The sequence below is a fragment of the Debaryomyces hansenii genome (genome assembly GCF_000006445.2).
Source record: "Debaryomyces hansenii CBS767 chromosome F complete sequence".
In the NCBI taxonomy this organism is placed as follows: domain Eukaryota; kingdom Fungi; phylum Ascomycota; class Pichiomycetes; order Serinales; family Debaryomycetaceae; genus Debaryomyces; species Debaryomyces hansenii.
In genome coordinates, this window is record NC_006048.2 from 597,152 (window position 1) to 611,127 (window position 13,976).

The 13,976-nt window shown below is 35.9% G+C and overlaps 10 protein-coding genes and 2 non-coding genes across 12 annotated transcripts; 4 read left to right on the forward strand and 8 right to left on the reverse strand. All coding sequences in view use genetic code 12, as the record gives it.

Moving 5' to 3' along the window:
* Positions 1 to 165: 165 nt before the first annotated feature.
* On the reverse strand, positions 166 to 912 carry DEHA2F06754g (DEHA2F06754p; the record flags this gene model as incomplete). Its single annotated transcript, XM_460653.1, has 1 exon — positions 166 to 912. One exon carries the CDS (start codon positions 910 to 912, stop codon positions 166 to 168), a length of 747 nt encoding a protein of 248 aa, XP_460653.1.
* A 358-nt stretch (positions 913 to 1,270) lies between these two features.
* Positions 1,271 to 2,358, reverse strand: DEHA2F06776g (DEHA2F06776p; the record flags this gene model as incomplete). Its single annotated transcript, XM_460654.2, has 2 exons — positions 1,271 to 2,284; positions 2,344 to 2,358. 2 exons carry the CDS (start codon positions 2,356 to 2,358, stop codon positions 1,271 to 1,273), a joined length of 1,029 nt encoding a protein of 342 aa, XP_460654.2.
* A 252-nt stretch (positions 2,359 to 2,610) lies between these two features.
* DEHA2F06798g (DEHA2F06798p) lies at positions 2,611 to 3,682 on the reverse strand (the record flags this gene model as incomplete). The annotated part of the gene is made up of 2 exons (XM_460655.1): positions 2,611 to 3,595; positions 3,660 to 3,682. 2 exons carry the CDS (start codon positions 3,680 to 3,682, stop codon positions 2,611 to 2,613), a joined length of 1,008 nt encoding a protein of 335 aa, XP_460655.1.
* A 231-nt stretch (positions 3,683 to 3,913) lies between these two features.
* Positions 3,914 to 5,695, forward strand: DEHA2F06820g (DEHA2F06820p; the record flags this gene model as incomplete). Its single annotated transcript, XM_460656.1, has 1 exon — positions 3,914 to 5,695. One exon carries the CDS (start codon positions 3,914 to 3,916, stop codon positions 5,693 to 5,695), a length of 1,782 nt encoding a protein of 593 aa, XP_460656.1.
* A 158-nt stretch (positions 5,696 to 5,853) lies between these two features.
* Positions 5,854 to 6,759, reverse strand: DEHA2F06842g (DEHA2F06842p; the record flags this gene model as incomplete). Its single annotated transcript, XM_460657.1, has 1 exon — positions 5,854 to 6,759. One exon carries the CDS (start codon positions 6,757 to 6,759, stop codon positions 5,854 to 5,856), a length of 906 nt encoding a protein of 301 aa, XP_460657.1.
* Positions 6,760 to 6,934: 175 nt separating this feature from the next.
* DEHA2F06864g (mitochondrial 37S ribosomal protein RSM10) lies at positions 6,935 to 7,738 on the forward strand (the record flags this gene model as incomplete). Its single annotated transcript, XM_460658.1, has 1 exon — positions 6,935 to 7,738. The coding sequence occupies one exon, from the start codon at positions 6,935 to 6,937 to the stop codon at positions 7,736 to 7,738; it is 804 nt and encodes a 267-aa protein (XP_460658.1).
* Positions 7,739 to 7,803: 65 nt separating this feature from the next.
* DEHA2F06886g (DEHA2F06886p) lies at positions 7,804 to 8,485 on the reverse strand (the record flags this gene model as incomplete). The annotated part of the gene is made up of 2 exons (XM_460659.2): positions 7,804 to 8,414; positions 8,470 to 8,485. 2 exons carry the CDS (start codon positions 8,483 to 8,485, stop codon positions 7,804 to 7,806), a joined length of 627 nt encoding a protein of 208 aa, XP_460659.2.
* A 171-nt stretch (positions 8,486 to 8,656) lies between these two features.
* DEHA2F06908g (DEHA2F06908p) lies at positions 8,657 to 9,853 on the reverse strand (the record flags this gene model as incomplete). Its single annotated transcript, XM_460660.1, has 1 exon — positions 8,657 to 9,853. One exon carries the CDS (start codon positions 9,851 to 9,853, stop codon positions 8,657 to 8,659), a length of 1,197 nt encoding a protein of 398 aa, XP_460660.2.
* Positions 9,854 to 10,155: 302 nt separating this feature from the next.
* Positions 10,156 to 11,850, reverse strand: DEHA2F06930g (DEHA2F06930p; the record flags this gene model as incomplete). The annotated part of the gene is made up of 1 exon (XM_460661.1): positions 10,156 to 11,850. The coding sequence occupies one exon, from the start codon at positions 11,848 to 11,850 to the stop codon at positions 10,156 to 10,158; it is 1,695 nt and encodes a 564-aa protein (XP_460661.1).
* A 710-nt stretch (positions 11,851 to 12,560) lies between these two features.
* DEHA2F06952r lies at positions 12,561 to 12,633 on the forward strand. Its single transcript has one exon. It is a non-coding gene; the product is annotated as a tRNA-Arg (tRNA).
* Positions 12,634 to 12,640: 7 nt separating this feature from the next.
* DEHA2F06974r lies at positions 12,641 to 12,731 on the forward strand. The gene is given in 2 exon segments: positions 12,641 to 12,678; positions 12,695 to 12,731. It is a non-coding gene; the product is annotated as a tRNA-Phe (tRNA).
* Positions 12,732 to 12,847: 116 nt separating this feature from the next.
* DEHA2F06996g (DEHA2F06996p) lies at positions 12,848 to 13,804 on the reverse strand (the record flags this gene model as incomplete). Its single annotated transcript, XM_460662.1, has 1 exon — positions 12,848 to 13,804. One exon carries the CDS (start codon positions 13,802 to 13,804, stop codon positions 12,848 to 12,850), a length of 957 nt encoding a protein of 318 aa, XP_460662.2.
* Positions 13,805 to 13,976: the final 172 nt, after the last annotated feature.

Genomic DNA, 13,976 nt, shown 5'->3' on the forward strand with positions numbered 1-13,976 from the left:
TTGTAAATGTGATTGCTCGCAACCGAACGAGGTTCCATTCTACCGAAATTTCTGAAATAAAAATCTGGGGTTGAAAAATTTACAAACTGAAGGACTTACTGTCCAGACATAATAAATAAGCGTTTTATAATAGACATAAACATAAATAGCCTATAGATGAGACATTTACAATCTTGACTTGATGATGTCAACAAATTCTGGCTTTAAAGAAGCACCACCGACTAAGAAACCATCGACATCAGCCTTGTCCTTGAATTCAGGAGCATTCTTACCGTTGACAGAACCACCGTATAAGATTCTGGTCTTTTCAGCAGCATCAGCACCAATGGACTTAGATAAGTGTTCTCTGATAGCCTTGTGAGTTTCTTGAGCATCTTCTGGAGTAGCAGCTAAACCAGTACCAATAGCCCAGACTGGTTCGTAGGCAACAACAATCTTAGACCAGTCAGAGACAACTCTGGCAACAGCGTCTAATTGTCTAGCACATACATCTAAGGTAACGTTAGCCTTACGTTCCTCTAAGGTTTCACCAATACATAAGATGACAGATAAACCTTGATCTAAAGCGAACTTGGTCTTTGAAGCAATGAAGTCATCAGATTCCTTGATGATAGTTCTTCTTTCAGAGTGACCAGTTAAAGTCCAGGTGGCACCTAAATCTTTAATTTGTTCTGGGGAAATTTCACCAGTGTAAGCACCAGAAGCCTTGTCGAAACAATTTTGAGCAGAAACTTCGATAGTCTTTTGCTTGTTTTCGTTGACAGCTAAAGCAATGTATGGTGCTGGTGGAGCAATGACAACTTCAACATTTGATGGTAATTCGGCCTTGTTTAAACCATCCACGATCTTGGAAACGGATTCTCTAGTACCGTTCATTTTAAAGTTACCTCCAACAAAGAATTGACGAGCCATTTTGAATTTTATTATTATTGTATTTATCTATTAAGTTTTTAATAAATCGATTGAATACCTATTGATAATGAAATAATTAGGAAAAGAACTAAGCAATTTGGCCGTCCTTTTATACGATTAAGTCCGAGACTGTACCATATTAAAAGGACGACCTTGTTCCGAGGTTTCAATTTATTGATCCCGGAATCAGTCGATAGCGTGGACATAACCATCAATATACAGAATTGGGCCTTATAATATTTTAGTAGGATCTAACACGAATAGTGAATGATATATGTATTATCTATATAGATATATGGATATGGATATAAATATCAATAAATAAATAAATAATGTAGAAAATCAATCGAGTTAGTACTCAATCTTCTTGTAAGTTCTCTAAACTATTGTGCTTGCTGTTAGACACACTGTTAGCAACACTCTGATCATCAAGCGTAAACCTTGATGCTAAGGTTGACGGAGAACTAGGATAAGTGTCTTTCTCATGTTGGTCTGTGTTCATAGATTTTTGAAATGCATCCTTAATTTGTCGATCTTTGTACCTATTTGATTTTATAGCATCTCGTTGGGCCTGTATGATACTGGTAATGTCAAAATCTTCCGGATTGGCAAGCTTATTCTTAGTATTGAAACATACCTCATCACCAAATTCTCGTTTGACTACCTCCTCATCGATGTCACTATCGGGAAGGTCGTCCCAAGTTTTCAATGGTGTTTTCAATCTAAATTTACCGCCCTCCGACTGTTTCTTCATAATTAAGTATTGGCAATGAGGAATATTTCTCAATGATTCAAACTCTTCGTAACTCCACCGGAACCACTTCATGAGAAATACTCTGGCCCAGATACCGTGTGTTACCAAGATCAAGATGTTGGGAAAGTTATCTTGTTGAAATTGGCGAAATAATGTCTCATTAAAGCTCGCTATTCTATCGTAAACATCAGCAGCACTTTCGCCATGCGGTATTCTATAGAAAAAGTGCCCATAGTGTGCCCTTTCCTGCCATATTTTCTCCATTTGTTCTGATGTGCTTTGAAAATTCCCAAAATCTTGTTCTCTCATCCTAGGTTCTTCATGGACCTTGTACATTACACCTGGGACATATTTTATGCCGTCAATAATGTTGTTACATGTTTGCCTAGCTCGCAAATATGGCGAAGTATAGAATAGTATCGATTTAGGATTTCTTGTTTTATTTCGATCTTCGTCTTCCAGGGACACATGCTGTAAAAATTCTTTCAATACTAGCCCTGCTGATTTAGCCTGGCTATGCCCTTCATCTGTAAGGGCAACCTTGTGATTTGGTGTATATCTATTAACTGATTTATCACAATTCCCTTCTGACTCTCCATGTCTCACAAGTAAAATATACTACCCCTGTTAGTTCCATTCCTGTAGAAAGTGATATATATCTAAGCAAAAACACATACCTTTGGCTTTCCCATATTTTATTCTTACTTATTTCTTGTTATGTAGAAGTATAAGTAAAGCCAATCACTGTTTTGTAATTAATGATATCAACTATTTAGATACATCATGTGATTTTTTCTACAGTATAGAATTACTTAAAAGCCTTTTCCGTTAAATTAGTGTCTAATTCAGAAGAATTATAATATAGAGATAAATTTATATGATATAATGTGGTAAATTGTATACAACAATCAGAAATTTTAATGATAACAGTAAATATAAGTTATCTATTTGTCAGTAGTCAATTTTCTTTCGATCGCAAAGCTCTTTGTTAAGTCTTCGTCGCATCTCTTCAAGATATCATCAGCTAATACATCTATAGCGTGAGAGTGTAACATGTTATTGTATCTTGATGGTTCAGTAGGCAACTTAAATAAGGATTGCCATTCTTCGGTGTCTAATTCCTTTTCGCCGATCTTAGCTCTTTCCAAGTTGTCCAACTTTCTTTGTTGCTTCCATTGCATAATTTTACTTTGCTCTTTTTGATGTTGTCTTTGGTAGTAATTGTAGTTGGTTTGGTCGTAATTGTATGCATCTACTTGGCCGTATAAGGATTCTAATAATTGGGCAGTAACATTTTGGTTGGAAGATAAGTTTAAGATATCAAATTCATTTTCAGATTTGGTATCATTGGTGGAGGATGCCAAGTATAAGTTGACCAAATGTTGGTTACGGATTCTAATTGGAATCTCGTCGAAGATATTCAAGAACGATAATTTGTGATTTTCTAAATCCTTTGATTTCCACTTACCGTCTAAGTAAGTTCTGACAAAACTCTCTGATAATCTTATAGCCTTCAAGTCCAATTCCTTTCCGATGGAAGCCATATTGTGAATTAAAATAAATGAGTTCTTGTTGGTCAATTGTTGTTGAACTAACGCATCAACCAATTGTGTGGTAACAAAATTACCGGAAACAGTAGATTGAAACCACCCTTGGAAGCCAATACCATATCCTAACTTCTTTAACGAGTCCAATATATCTTGTTGGTATTTAGCTCCACTTCTTGAACGTAAAGACCCTCCCTCGTACTGATCTGGATATGGGTATGCAAAAGCATGGGTGATATCTAATGCACCACTGTCTGATTCAAATCCTAACAAAGCTCCTGAATATAATGATGGATAGTGTTCTGATGTATGTCTGATCAATGATAAGACAACGCTTGATTCAACATCAATTGATGTTGTTGTTGGCGCTTGGTATGATTTTCTATAATCGTTAGTATACGTTCTTTGTATTCACAATAGCTATCGTTGGCACTTCAAATACATACACTTGCTTAGTAGCCATATTCATCAATTATTAGTGTTAATTACTACTATCCAACTGTTGTTACCTTCAAGCCTATGCAATTTTTTCAAACCGATGAACGAAATAAAATTTCTGATTATGTAATATTCTAAATATATTAAGTAATCAGTGACTCAAAATTTTTTTCAATGCTATCGGTGAAATTTACTTCTATATGACATATAAGAAGTCTTCAAACAACTATTGAGCCATTTCAAGAGCAAGAAAACAAGCAAAATGTCTGAAGAAGTTGCGAAGGTTGCTGAACAATTACAAAAAACCTATTTGGATGATGTCACCGGTGAACAAGTGTCGAAAACCGAATTAAAAAAGAGACAAAAGCAAAGAGCCAATGACGCTAAGAAGGCAGAAAAGGCTGCTAAGAGTGCTGCTTCAGCTCCAAAGGTCGCTAAGAAGAAGGATCAATTAGTTGATTTAAATCCAAATCAATATTTTGAAATCAGATCTCGTCAAATTGACGAATTGAGGCAAGCCAACCTCGCTGACGGCTCCGCTTTCAACCCTTACCCACACAAGTTCCATGTTTCCATTCAGTTACCGGCCTTCGCTGAAAAGTACAAGGATTTGAAGAAGGGTGAATCTTTGAAAGATGTTGAAGTCAAGGTCAGTGGTAGAATTATGGGTAAGAGAGAATCTGGATCCAAGTTGAAGTTCTACGTTTTGAAGGGTGATGGTGTTCAAATTCAGATCATGGCTCAAGCTCAGGATGTTGAAAATGCTGAAGAATACGAAAAGATGCACGAATACTTGAGAAGAGGTGATATTATTGGTGTTACTGGTTATCCTGGTAGAACAAGCCCTGCCAAGGGTGGTGAGGGTGAAGTATCCGTTTTCGCCACTTCCGTTCAATTATTGACCCCATGTTTGCACATGTTACCAACTGAGCATTATGGTTTCAAGGATCAAGAAGCCAGATATAGAAAGCGTTACTTAGATTTGATTATGAACGAATCTACCAGAGATCGTTTCAAGGTCAGATCTCAGATCATTTCTTTCATTCGTAAGTTTTTAGATACTAGAGATTTTACTGAAGTTGAAACCCCAATGATGAATGTTATTGCTGGAGGTGCTACTGCTAAACCATTCGTTACTCATCACAATGATTTGAACATGGATATGTTCATGAGAATTGCGCCAGAATTATTCTTAAAAGAATTAGTTGTTGGTGGTATGGATAGAGTCTACGAAATCGGTCGTCAATTTAGAAATGAAGGTATCGATATGACCCATAACCCAGAATTTACCACTTGTGAATTCTATCAAGCTTATGCCGATGTTTATGACTTAATGGATATGACTGAATTACTTTTCTCCGAAATGGTCAAGAAAATTACTGGTGATTACAAGGTTACTTACCATCCAGAAGGTCCAGAAGGTAAAGCTTTGACTTTAGATTTCACCAGACCATGGAAGAGAGTCAATATGATCGAAGAATTAGAAAAGGTTTTCAATGTTACCTTCCCAGCTGGTGATCAATTGCATACCGAAGAAACAGGTAAATTTTTGAAACAAATCTTAATCGACCACAAATTAGATTGTTCTCCACCATTAACCAACGCTAGAATGTTAGATAAGTTGGTTGGTGAATTAGAAGACGCTTCTATTAACCCAACTTTCATTTTCGGTCATCCTCAAATGATGTCCCCATTAGCCAAGAAAGATAGAGATAATGTTGGTTTATGTGAAAGATTTGAGGTTTTTGTTGCTACTAAAGAAATTTGTAATGCTTACACAGAATTAAACGATCCATTTGATCAAAGACAAAGATTCGAAGAACAAGCTAGACAAAAGGCTCAAGGTGATGACGAAGCACAAATGGTTGATGAAACCTTCTGTAACGCTTTGGAATACGGTTTACCACCAACCGCTGGTTGGGGTTGTGGAATTGATAGATTAGCCATGTTCTTAACTGACTCTAATACTATCAGGGAAGTTTTGTTATTCCCAACTTTAAAGCCTGATGCATTAGTTAAAGGTGAAGAGACATCTGATAATTAGTTTTACTTAGTTAATAGATCTAGCTCCATAAATTGTTTTTAATAATGTCACACAACTATTTAGTTGTTAGTATTTAGTAAAATATATATTATTCTGAGACACATATTTGTACGATATATGAAAAAAAGCTATTATACAAGAAATAAACAACCACGAACTCATCTTCTCACCAAATCACCCCTTCTCTTCATCTCTAATGCCTTTTTATAAGGAGGTGCGGTTGGCATTTGAACAGGATCCAAGGCCAATTTCTTAAAATTTGTATCCAAAGTATATGTTGCATCTGAATCAACATCATTTAAATCACCGCAAGCAACAAATTTTGCTATCAATCTCTCTTCGTCTTCCGGAAGATCCAAATGCTCCAAATTATCGCTTCTACCAATATTGGCACCTTCAAAAAATTCTTCCGTTGACTTTGTCAAGTCTAAAATTGGATTCCAGCCTTCTCTTGGTTTGTATCCTAAACATACAATGAAAGCTTCCAATGAGGTACCCCTAGAAGATCTTGGTTTGGCACAGATGACTCTTTCAAATAAGTAACTCAACTGGCTATACAATAAGTCAATGTCTCTTCCTCTGAAAATTTTCGCAACAAAAGCTCCACCCGGTTTCAAAATACACGTAGTTAATTGTAACGCTGACAAGATCAACTGAGCCTGAATGTACTCATCCAAATCGTGTAAACCAGTAACGTCGGGTGCCCCATCACTGCAAACAAAATCTGCAGGTTCTCCTCCAAAAATCTCAAGAATTTTTTGTAAGGTCTTCGGATGAGTTATATCTGCCTGTAACGTTGTCACCCCCTCTATTGGTGTCATTGGTTGTAAATCGACCGATACGATCTTAGCATCTGCTTGTTTTTGATTTTCAAATAATTCACGAGATAATACCTGGGACCACGATCCTGGTGCAGCACATAAGTCAACTACTCTTTTGACACCTTTGAACAATTGAAATTGTTCGTTCAACTGAAGAAGCTTAAATGCAGATCTCGCCCTCCATCCTTCTTCTTTTGCTCTTCTATAATAAAGATCTCTTTTATCCTTACTTGATTTACCCATGTTCTCTTTGGCCTACTTAGAAAGAAGTATTAAGACCTAATGTCATCTTCCGGTATATGGAAAAAAAAAATCCGGTCGTGTGAAAAATTATCAACAGTTCGTCCAATCTCAAAACTTAGAAATGCCTATATTTGAGTGAAAAGTAGGTATAAATACATTTCTAGCCGGTAGTATCATGTTAAGTCGTATATTAGGAGTGCGTAATCACTCATTTCGTGCTTTTTCTACTATTGGAGTATGTTATAACAAGTCAAATACTTCACCAAAGAAATATTTATCACCAAACGAATTTGCTTCTCAAAAGCAAGTTGACGAAATAGAAGAACAAGCATACAAACAGAATTTGTTGAATGAGGAATATAAGTACGATCCCAAATATTTGTCTGAAAATGAATTAAATCCTATTTCTAAGAGACCTATCCCATTAAATGTTGAATTATTAAAATATAAACCTGTACAATTACCTCCAACACATGGACATGAGGTCGCCAAAATTGAATTTAAAGGATACGACAAAGACGATCTTATTAGAGCATCTGAGTTCGCTGCAAGAGCTGCATTTTACTTGGGGATCCCATGTTCGAAGGTTCAATCCCTTAAAACCGAAAAGAGATTATATACTGTTATCAAGTCTCCTTTTGCTCAAGCTAAATCGAAAGAAAATTTTAAAAGAACTACCTACGGAAGAAAGGTATATGCATATGATGCGACACCAGAAGTTGTAGATTTGTGGTTATCGTTTATTAATAAGCACGCTATTGAAGGAGTCAAATATAATGCATTAATTCACACCAGAGAATCGTTAGATTTCTGTGAGAAATTGGATGCTTTATCCGCCGACGATATGCACATGCCTGATGCTTATAAAGGATCTGACGATCCAATTGCTAATAAGGTAGAAGAGTTATTAAAATCGGATACATTTAAGAAATACTTCGATGAAGCTAATATTGCTGAATCCCCAAAAGAATCTAAATAAGCTTGAACTGTTCATTCTCTCTGTATATATAAGTCATTAAATAATAGGTTCTACTACATCTAAATTTAACCGTAATCATCCCAGTATTCTTCTTCTTCTTCTTCGTCATCCTCCTCTTTGGCCTTCCTCAATTCTTCTTCTAGTTTTTCTTTCCTCTTCTTATTAACTTCTAACACATCGAATCTACACAAAGGACAAGTGGAATTCATTTTTAACCAAGGGCCAATACATTCCAAATCAAATATGTGACCTTTTGCCTTCTTTCCGTTTATTTGTTGAACACTGCACGGTAACTTGACTAATAGTGGGTACTTATCATCAATAAACTTATTGGTACATATAGGACAATCTGCCGTATCCTTATTCGGTAAATCGTTAATTGATACCCTCTCCAAAGAATCCAAAAAATCCTGTGATACACCTTTCTCTTTATTATCGTTCAAATTAAGCTCTGAATTTTCCAACGAATTCATAAGCTCTAGCGCTAAGGTCAGTCCTTCTTCCGTATTCATTACTCTCAATGCATTTGTGAAGGCTTCATGAGAATTTTCTGAAGATCCCTGCTGTGTATCTTGTGTCAAAAAAGAATCGATTATGGTTGATAAAGTTTGATGTTGTCTTCCATGTCTATTATCGTTGTTGGAAGGAGTTGTTGATGTGTTTATATTATGATCGTCTATTTGATAAGAGTTAGTGATATGATCCTTATTACAAGTATGCGTGAAACTTACCTTCATACGTGGACATTTTTAGTTGTTTGAAAGAAGCGTATATCAATACTTAAATATTTGTGAGTATTTTTTGCCTTTACTGAAATCTCTAAAATAGAGTATCTTATTCGAATAAATTAATTAAATACCATTCTAAATAGATATACATAATAAATACTTTCATGATCGTGATCCGAAGATAGACATCTTATTCCGCTAAATTTCCAAAATATCCAACGTCATTCTGACTAAGGGAATTCGAATTTAAATATAGAGGAGTCATTGGTGGATCTTCAGATGGGGTTTGCACTGGATGTAGTATCGGTGATGTGCTGCCATCTATTTTCAAATAGCTAATTGTCGAAGTGGTGGTATAATTATTCGAAGCATTTGCGTTATAGATCAATTGATTTGTAGACTGCAGCGTAGGCTGAATGGAATGAATTGGCTCTGCTGGTTGCATGGAATCATAATTTTGCTTTTGTTGTTGAGATTGCATCATGTGAAATAGTTCACTGCGTGAATTGTTCTTGAAAGAACCCGTTGATGGTTTTGAGGGTGTTTGGCTCGATAGCCACAAGCCAGATGGGGATCCTCCTACTGAAGTTGGGTCCAAGCTTGGTGAGTCTGGAACTATAATCGATGACTTATTTTCTATCGGAATGCTTTGACAAGTGGTGCTTGATGTGGTTTCTTGTTGTATGAATGGTTGTTGAGATGAGGGTGAACTGAACCTTTGATATGGCTGTAACCTTATTTGGTTTAAATGCGTCAATGAGTTTCTACTTGTTATATTGTTATGTCCCAGTTTGCGGTCCATAAATGCAGTTTGAGGTGTAGTATTTGATGTTATGTGTGAATAATTATAGTTGCCAGCAAAATGATTATTCGAATTCTTCGGCGACGTCATGGTACCGTAACCAGAACTCCCTCCATTTCCATCGACCTCAGTTGTGTCATAACAACCTCCTTGGCCGCTATTTTGCCCATTTAACGATAACAACGATATTGTTGACGATGATGGAATCAAACGCCCATCTATCTCCTTTCCAACAGAACTGGCCAATATTATAGGTTCTGGGTGGTCGTCAGTCAAATTCGTCTCCGTATCCATACGATCATCCATATTCATATACAAATTGACATCTCTCTCACCAACTGTTGGACTTAACGCATTTGCATGTGCATGGGGAAAATCTTTGGCAAGCGACGAGGATAACAACGACGTCTTAGGCTTATCAATATAGCTTATTTTCCCCGGTATGGTTAGATCTGTACCTTGTGCTACATTTGGTATATTTTCAGAATTACTCCTATTATTCTCACTAAATTTTTCTTGTTTATAGCTATCCCCAAGTGTCAAGCCATCCAACTTTGTATCTAGCTGTTCGGTGTTAAACAGCATTTTGGTTGAATTTTTGATTCTTTTTTTCTGTTAATCAATATACCGTTATACCCTATATATACCTATTGTAAGTATACCGATTATGGTCTTGTTTATTCTATTGATATTTTAAGTTATCTGAAAAAAAATTTTCAAGTTTTCTTTATCTGAGATTGTCGGTTTTTGTTCGAGAAATAAAATTGATCTGATATTAGTCGATTACGATAACGTACTTTTAGTCATCAAACAATGTAGATGATTATATAATCGGATATCGGAGAATGCAGATTTTATATTCTATATATATATGTATGTGAAGCTAATTAGTATTCTCTATCATCTGTTGGATCAATCTTAAATATCTTGTCAGGGTTTAATAATCTCTTTGGATCCAAAGAAAATTTCAATCTTCTCATTAAATCCACCGCATCGATTCCCAATTCTAATTCGAGGTATTTCCGTTTGCCGTTACCTATTCCATGTTCACCGCTAGAAGTACCTTCATTTTCTAATCCCAATAGCATCATTTCGTGTATAAGGGTCTCGCATTTTTTCTTTTCGTCTGGTTTGTAGAAGACATCAGCATGGAAATTTGCATCTCCAACATGACCGAGAATAACACTTCGCAATCCCGACTTTTTTATGAGTTCATCTACCTTTGTTAGCACGGGAGATAGTTTGGATAATGGAACGGCGATGTCTGTGACCCAAAGCCTGACATCTTCATCTATTTCGTTTCTGCCGTAGTTTAAAATGGCGTAGAATGCGTTTTTGCGGGCTGAGAAGAGCTCTTCTTGTTCCTCTTCATTCTGGGCGAATATGAACTCCTCGCAGTTGTTTTGCATCGAGATTTGCTTTAGCTTGTTGACATATTCGGTCACAACAGTTTCATTGATGCCACCAATTTTGAAGAAGATTGTCGGGCACTCTAGCCAATGGCGAGTAAAATAACCGCTATAGTTAATACAATGCATCATTTCCTTGTCTAGCAATTCTATTGCGTTTGGCTGGATACCTGCTCTGTAGATTTGGGCCACTGTATTGGTTGAATCCAAAATAGATGGAAACTGGCCTACAACAACGGTTTCGAAGTGAGGCTTGACATGTAACTTCACAGTTGCCTCGGTCACTATTCCTAATGTGCCTTCACTACCGATAAATAACCCTGTCAAATTATATCCAGCACTTGATTTACGGGGTCTTTGTTTGGTCTTCACAATGGTTCCGTCGGCAAGCACCACAGTAATGGAAATAACATTACTTATCATAGCACCATATCTCGAAGCATTTATGCCTGAAGCATTTGTATTAATCATTCCAGATATCAAGCCATTGGGCCCACAATCCGTTCCAAACATCAAATTATGAGGTGCTAGTTCTTCGTTTAGCTTTTGCCAGTTTACACCTGCTTGAACAACAGCATCTAAATCATCGTGATGAACCCTTAGAATTTTGTCCATTCTTGAAGTATTCATTGAGATACCTTGTCGGGTTGAAAAAAAATGGCCTTCCAATGAAGTGCCTGCACTGAAGGGTACCACTGGCACGTTATACTTGAAGAGAATCTTCATAGATTCTGACACATCCTCAGTGGACAATGGATAAATAACATATCTTGGCTTCTCATGTTCCCTTGGTAAATGATGCGTAAATTCGTTCTTTGTATGGTGTTCGAGTTCTACTTTGGAATTAAATACATTTTCGTCTCCCAAAAGTTCTTTCAATTCTTTGACAGCTTGCAATAACTCATTTTCGGAACAATATTTCGGTGGTGAAATATTTTCTAACTTCGTAGTAGATTCTAATGGGAAAACGTCTGATGGTGGACTATGTCTAATAGAATCTTGCCCATATTTGTATGCTATACCAATACTACCAATTATAATGGAACCGAAGATACCATTAACAAGGTTTGATCTTTTATTGCTGGCCCTATTACTATTAAACCTTCTGGATATTGTCGGTATACTCTTTCTTAATACACTTCTATGTGATAATGCTAGTCGAGTAGTAAACATTCTAATATCTGCACAATGGTTGGGCCAACTCTATCTTTAGGAGCTGAAGATAAAATAAAACCTACTTTTTTGTAGAAAATCACGTGGAGAAGCGTAGCAGTAGAGCTCCACAATAATTGATAATAGCCATTCCATTCTAGAATGTAATATATATAGTTCGTCAAATCTATTGCATCTTACATTCTTAATGGTTATAGTGGATTATATAAACACCCTTATTTTAAATTCAAGCTAACTTGTTATGTAAAATATGATAATGATAAGTAGTTAATAGGAAAATATTGTAAATGTTGCAGAATTCTTCAAATATTCAAGTAAATCTTTTTTATCAAACAAATATGGCACCCATTGCACTACGATACATCAGACAACTCTTATTTATACCAGTTATAAGCCAGTATATATTGTCAAAATTATTGAGTTCATTATAATGAAAACTTAAATTAATTTTTGGAGATACAGCTTTTTGGAATCATTTCTTGATTTTGTGGTACTCGGTAAGAGTATATTCTGTAGATCTTATCGAACTTAGCTTGGCTGTGCTTATTACTCTTTACTAGTTAACTAACATTATTCACCTACTCTGTTGCTTTCATATTCGAAAAATCAAGGGATATACACTATTTATGTGAAATGTTTTGCAACACTTTTCTAAACGATATCTATGCCTGATATATGTATACTTACATTTTATTACTTTGCAATAACTCGCCTGCGTAGCGTAATGGTTAACGCGTTTGACTTCTAATCAAAAGATTGCGGGTTCGACTCCCGCCGTGGGTTTGTATGTGCGGATTTAGCTCAGTTGGGAGAGCGTCAGACTGAAGTCAACTTCAGTCCAGTTAATCTGAAGGTCCTGTGTTCGATCCACAGAATTCGCATTTTTTTGCAATTTTTTGCATCATAAACCCTACCCTGAACTGCATTCAGAAAATTTCTTACTACACTGAAAAAGTTGATGATATTAAGTTATATGGGTTAAGCTAAAGAAAGTGTATTAAAAGTTCAAGTAGTATTCGTCGGATTCATTATCATAAGGGTCATTCTTGATTGCATTGATGTAATCGTCATCTTCCAAAAAGTTTACGAAGTCATTTTGCGAGTTCTGATACTTTTCAATACTCAAAAATACGGCATTCTCCACAAGGTTGAGACTCGATATAAAGTTCGTAGAACATTCCTTATCTAGGTTAGTCTGTAATGATTTCCTTATTTTGTTTCTTTCGAATTTTTCGAAATCCAACGATTTTCGATTGTTTATAGGTAGGTAATTTCCTGATTGATACTTTTCCCCATCATCTATTAACCTAATAAAATCATTTATGTTTGTTAAATTTGTTGTCCTGTGGAGCTTTCTTGATTGCAAATCTTCGTCACTAAATTCGTCATCTATTAATTCAAGATGTATTGGGGACGCATACAATGAGTCATTCATATCAGTTATTGTTTCAGGCGATATGAGCTCAGGAGTTTCGACAGAGCTTTCATCAATTATGTTGTCATTTGAATCAGGGAAAATGTTAATCACAGGGGTAGCAGTAACTGAGTTTGTAAACATGGAAGTACGTTTACTTTTGTTCAAGTTTGGGGCACTAGATCTCGTTTTCAATGTCCTGCTTTCTGTAGTATTTTGCAAATTTCGACGACTTTTAAGTCTAGGTATACTGCTTACGTTTTCCTTATCTTCTGTTGATATGGAACCCTGACGTTGTCTTGAGACATTAGAGCTATAGGAACTATGATCCGTAGGTTCATGAAACTTCTGATTCAAGTTTATAGATGATACTGACAGTGATAATGGTCGTGGTTTATTCTTTTGCATATTGGACGGTTCTGATATTAACTTTGAATGTAAGTCATTCGACGATGATTTTCTTGATCTTAATGAGCTTAGAAAGCCCATTTTTGATTTTCTTTGTTCATTCAAATTGGATATGCTTTGACTTCTAAGCATTTTGTTATAATGACAGTAGTAACTTACTGAAGAAGGAATTGAAGATAAAATATTTATGAATTATTTACAAGAATTAGGGAAGGCTTTTTTGTTTATAGTCGCGAATTGCAAAAAAAAATAAACTCCTTCTTCACGCAATGCGCGTAGATATTATATACAAGTCTAAACTATA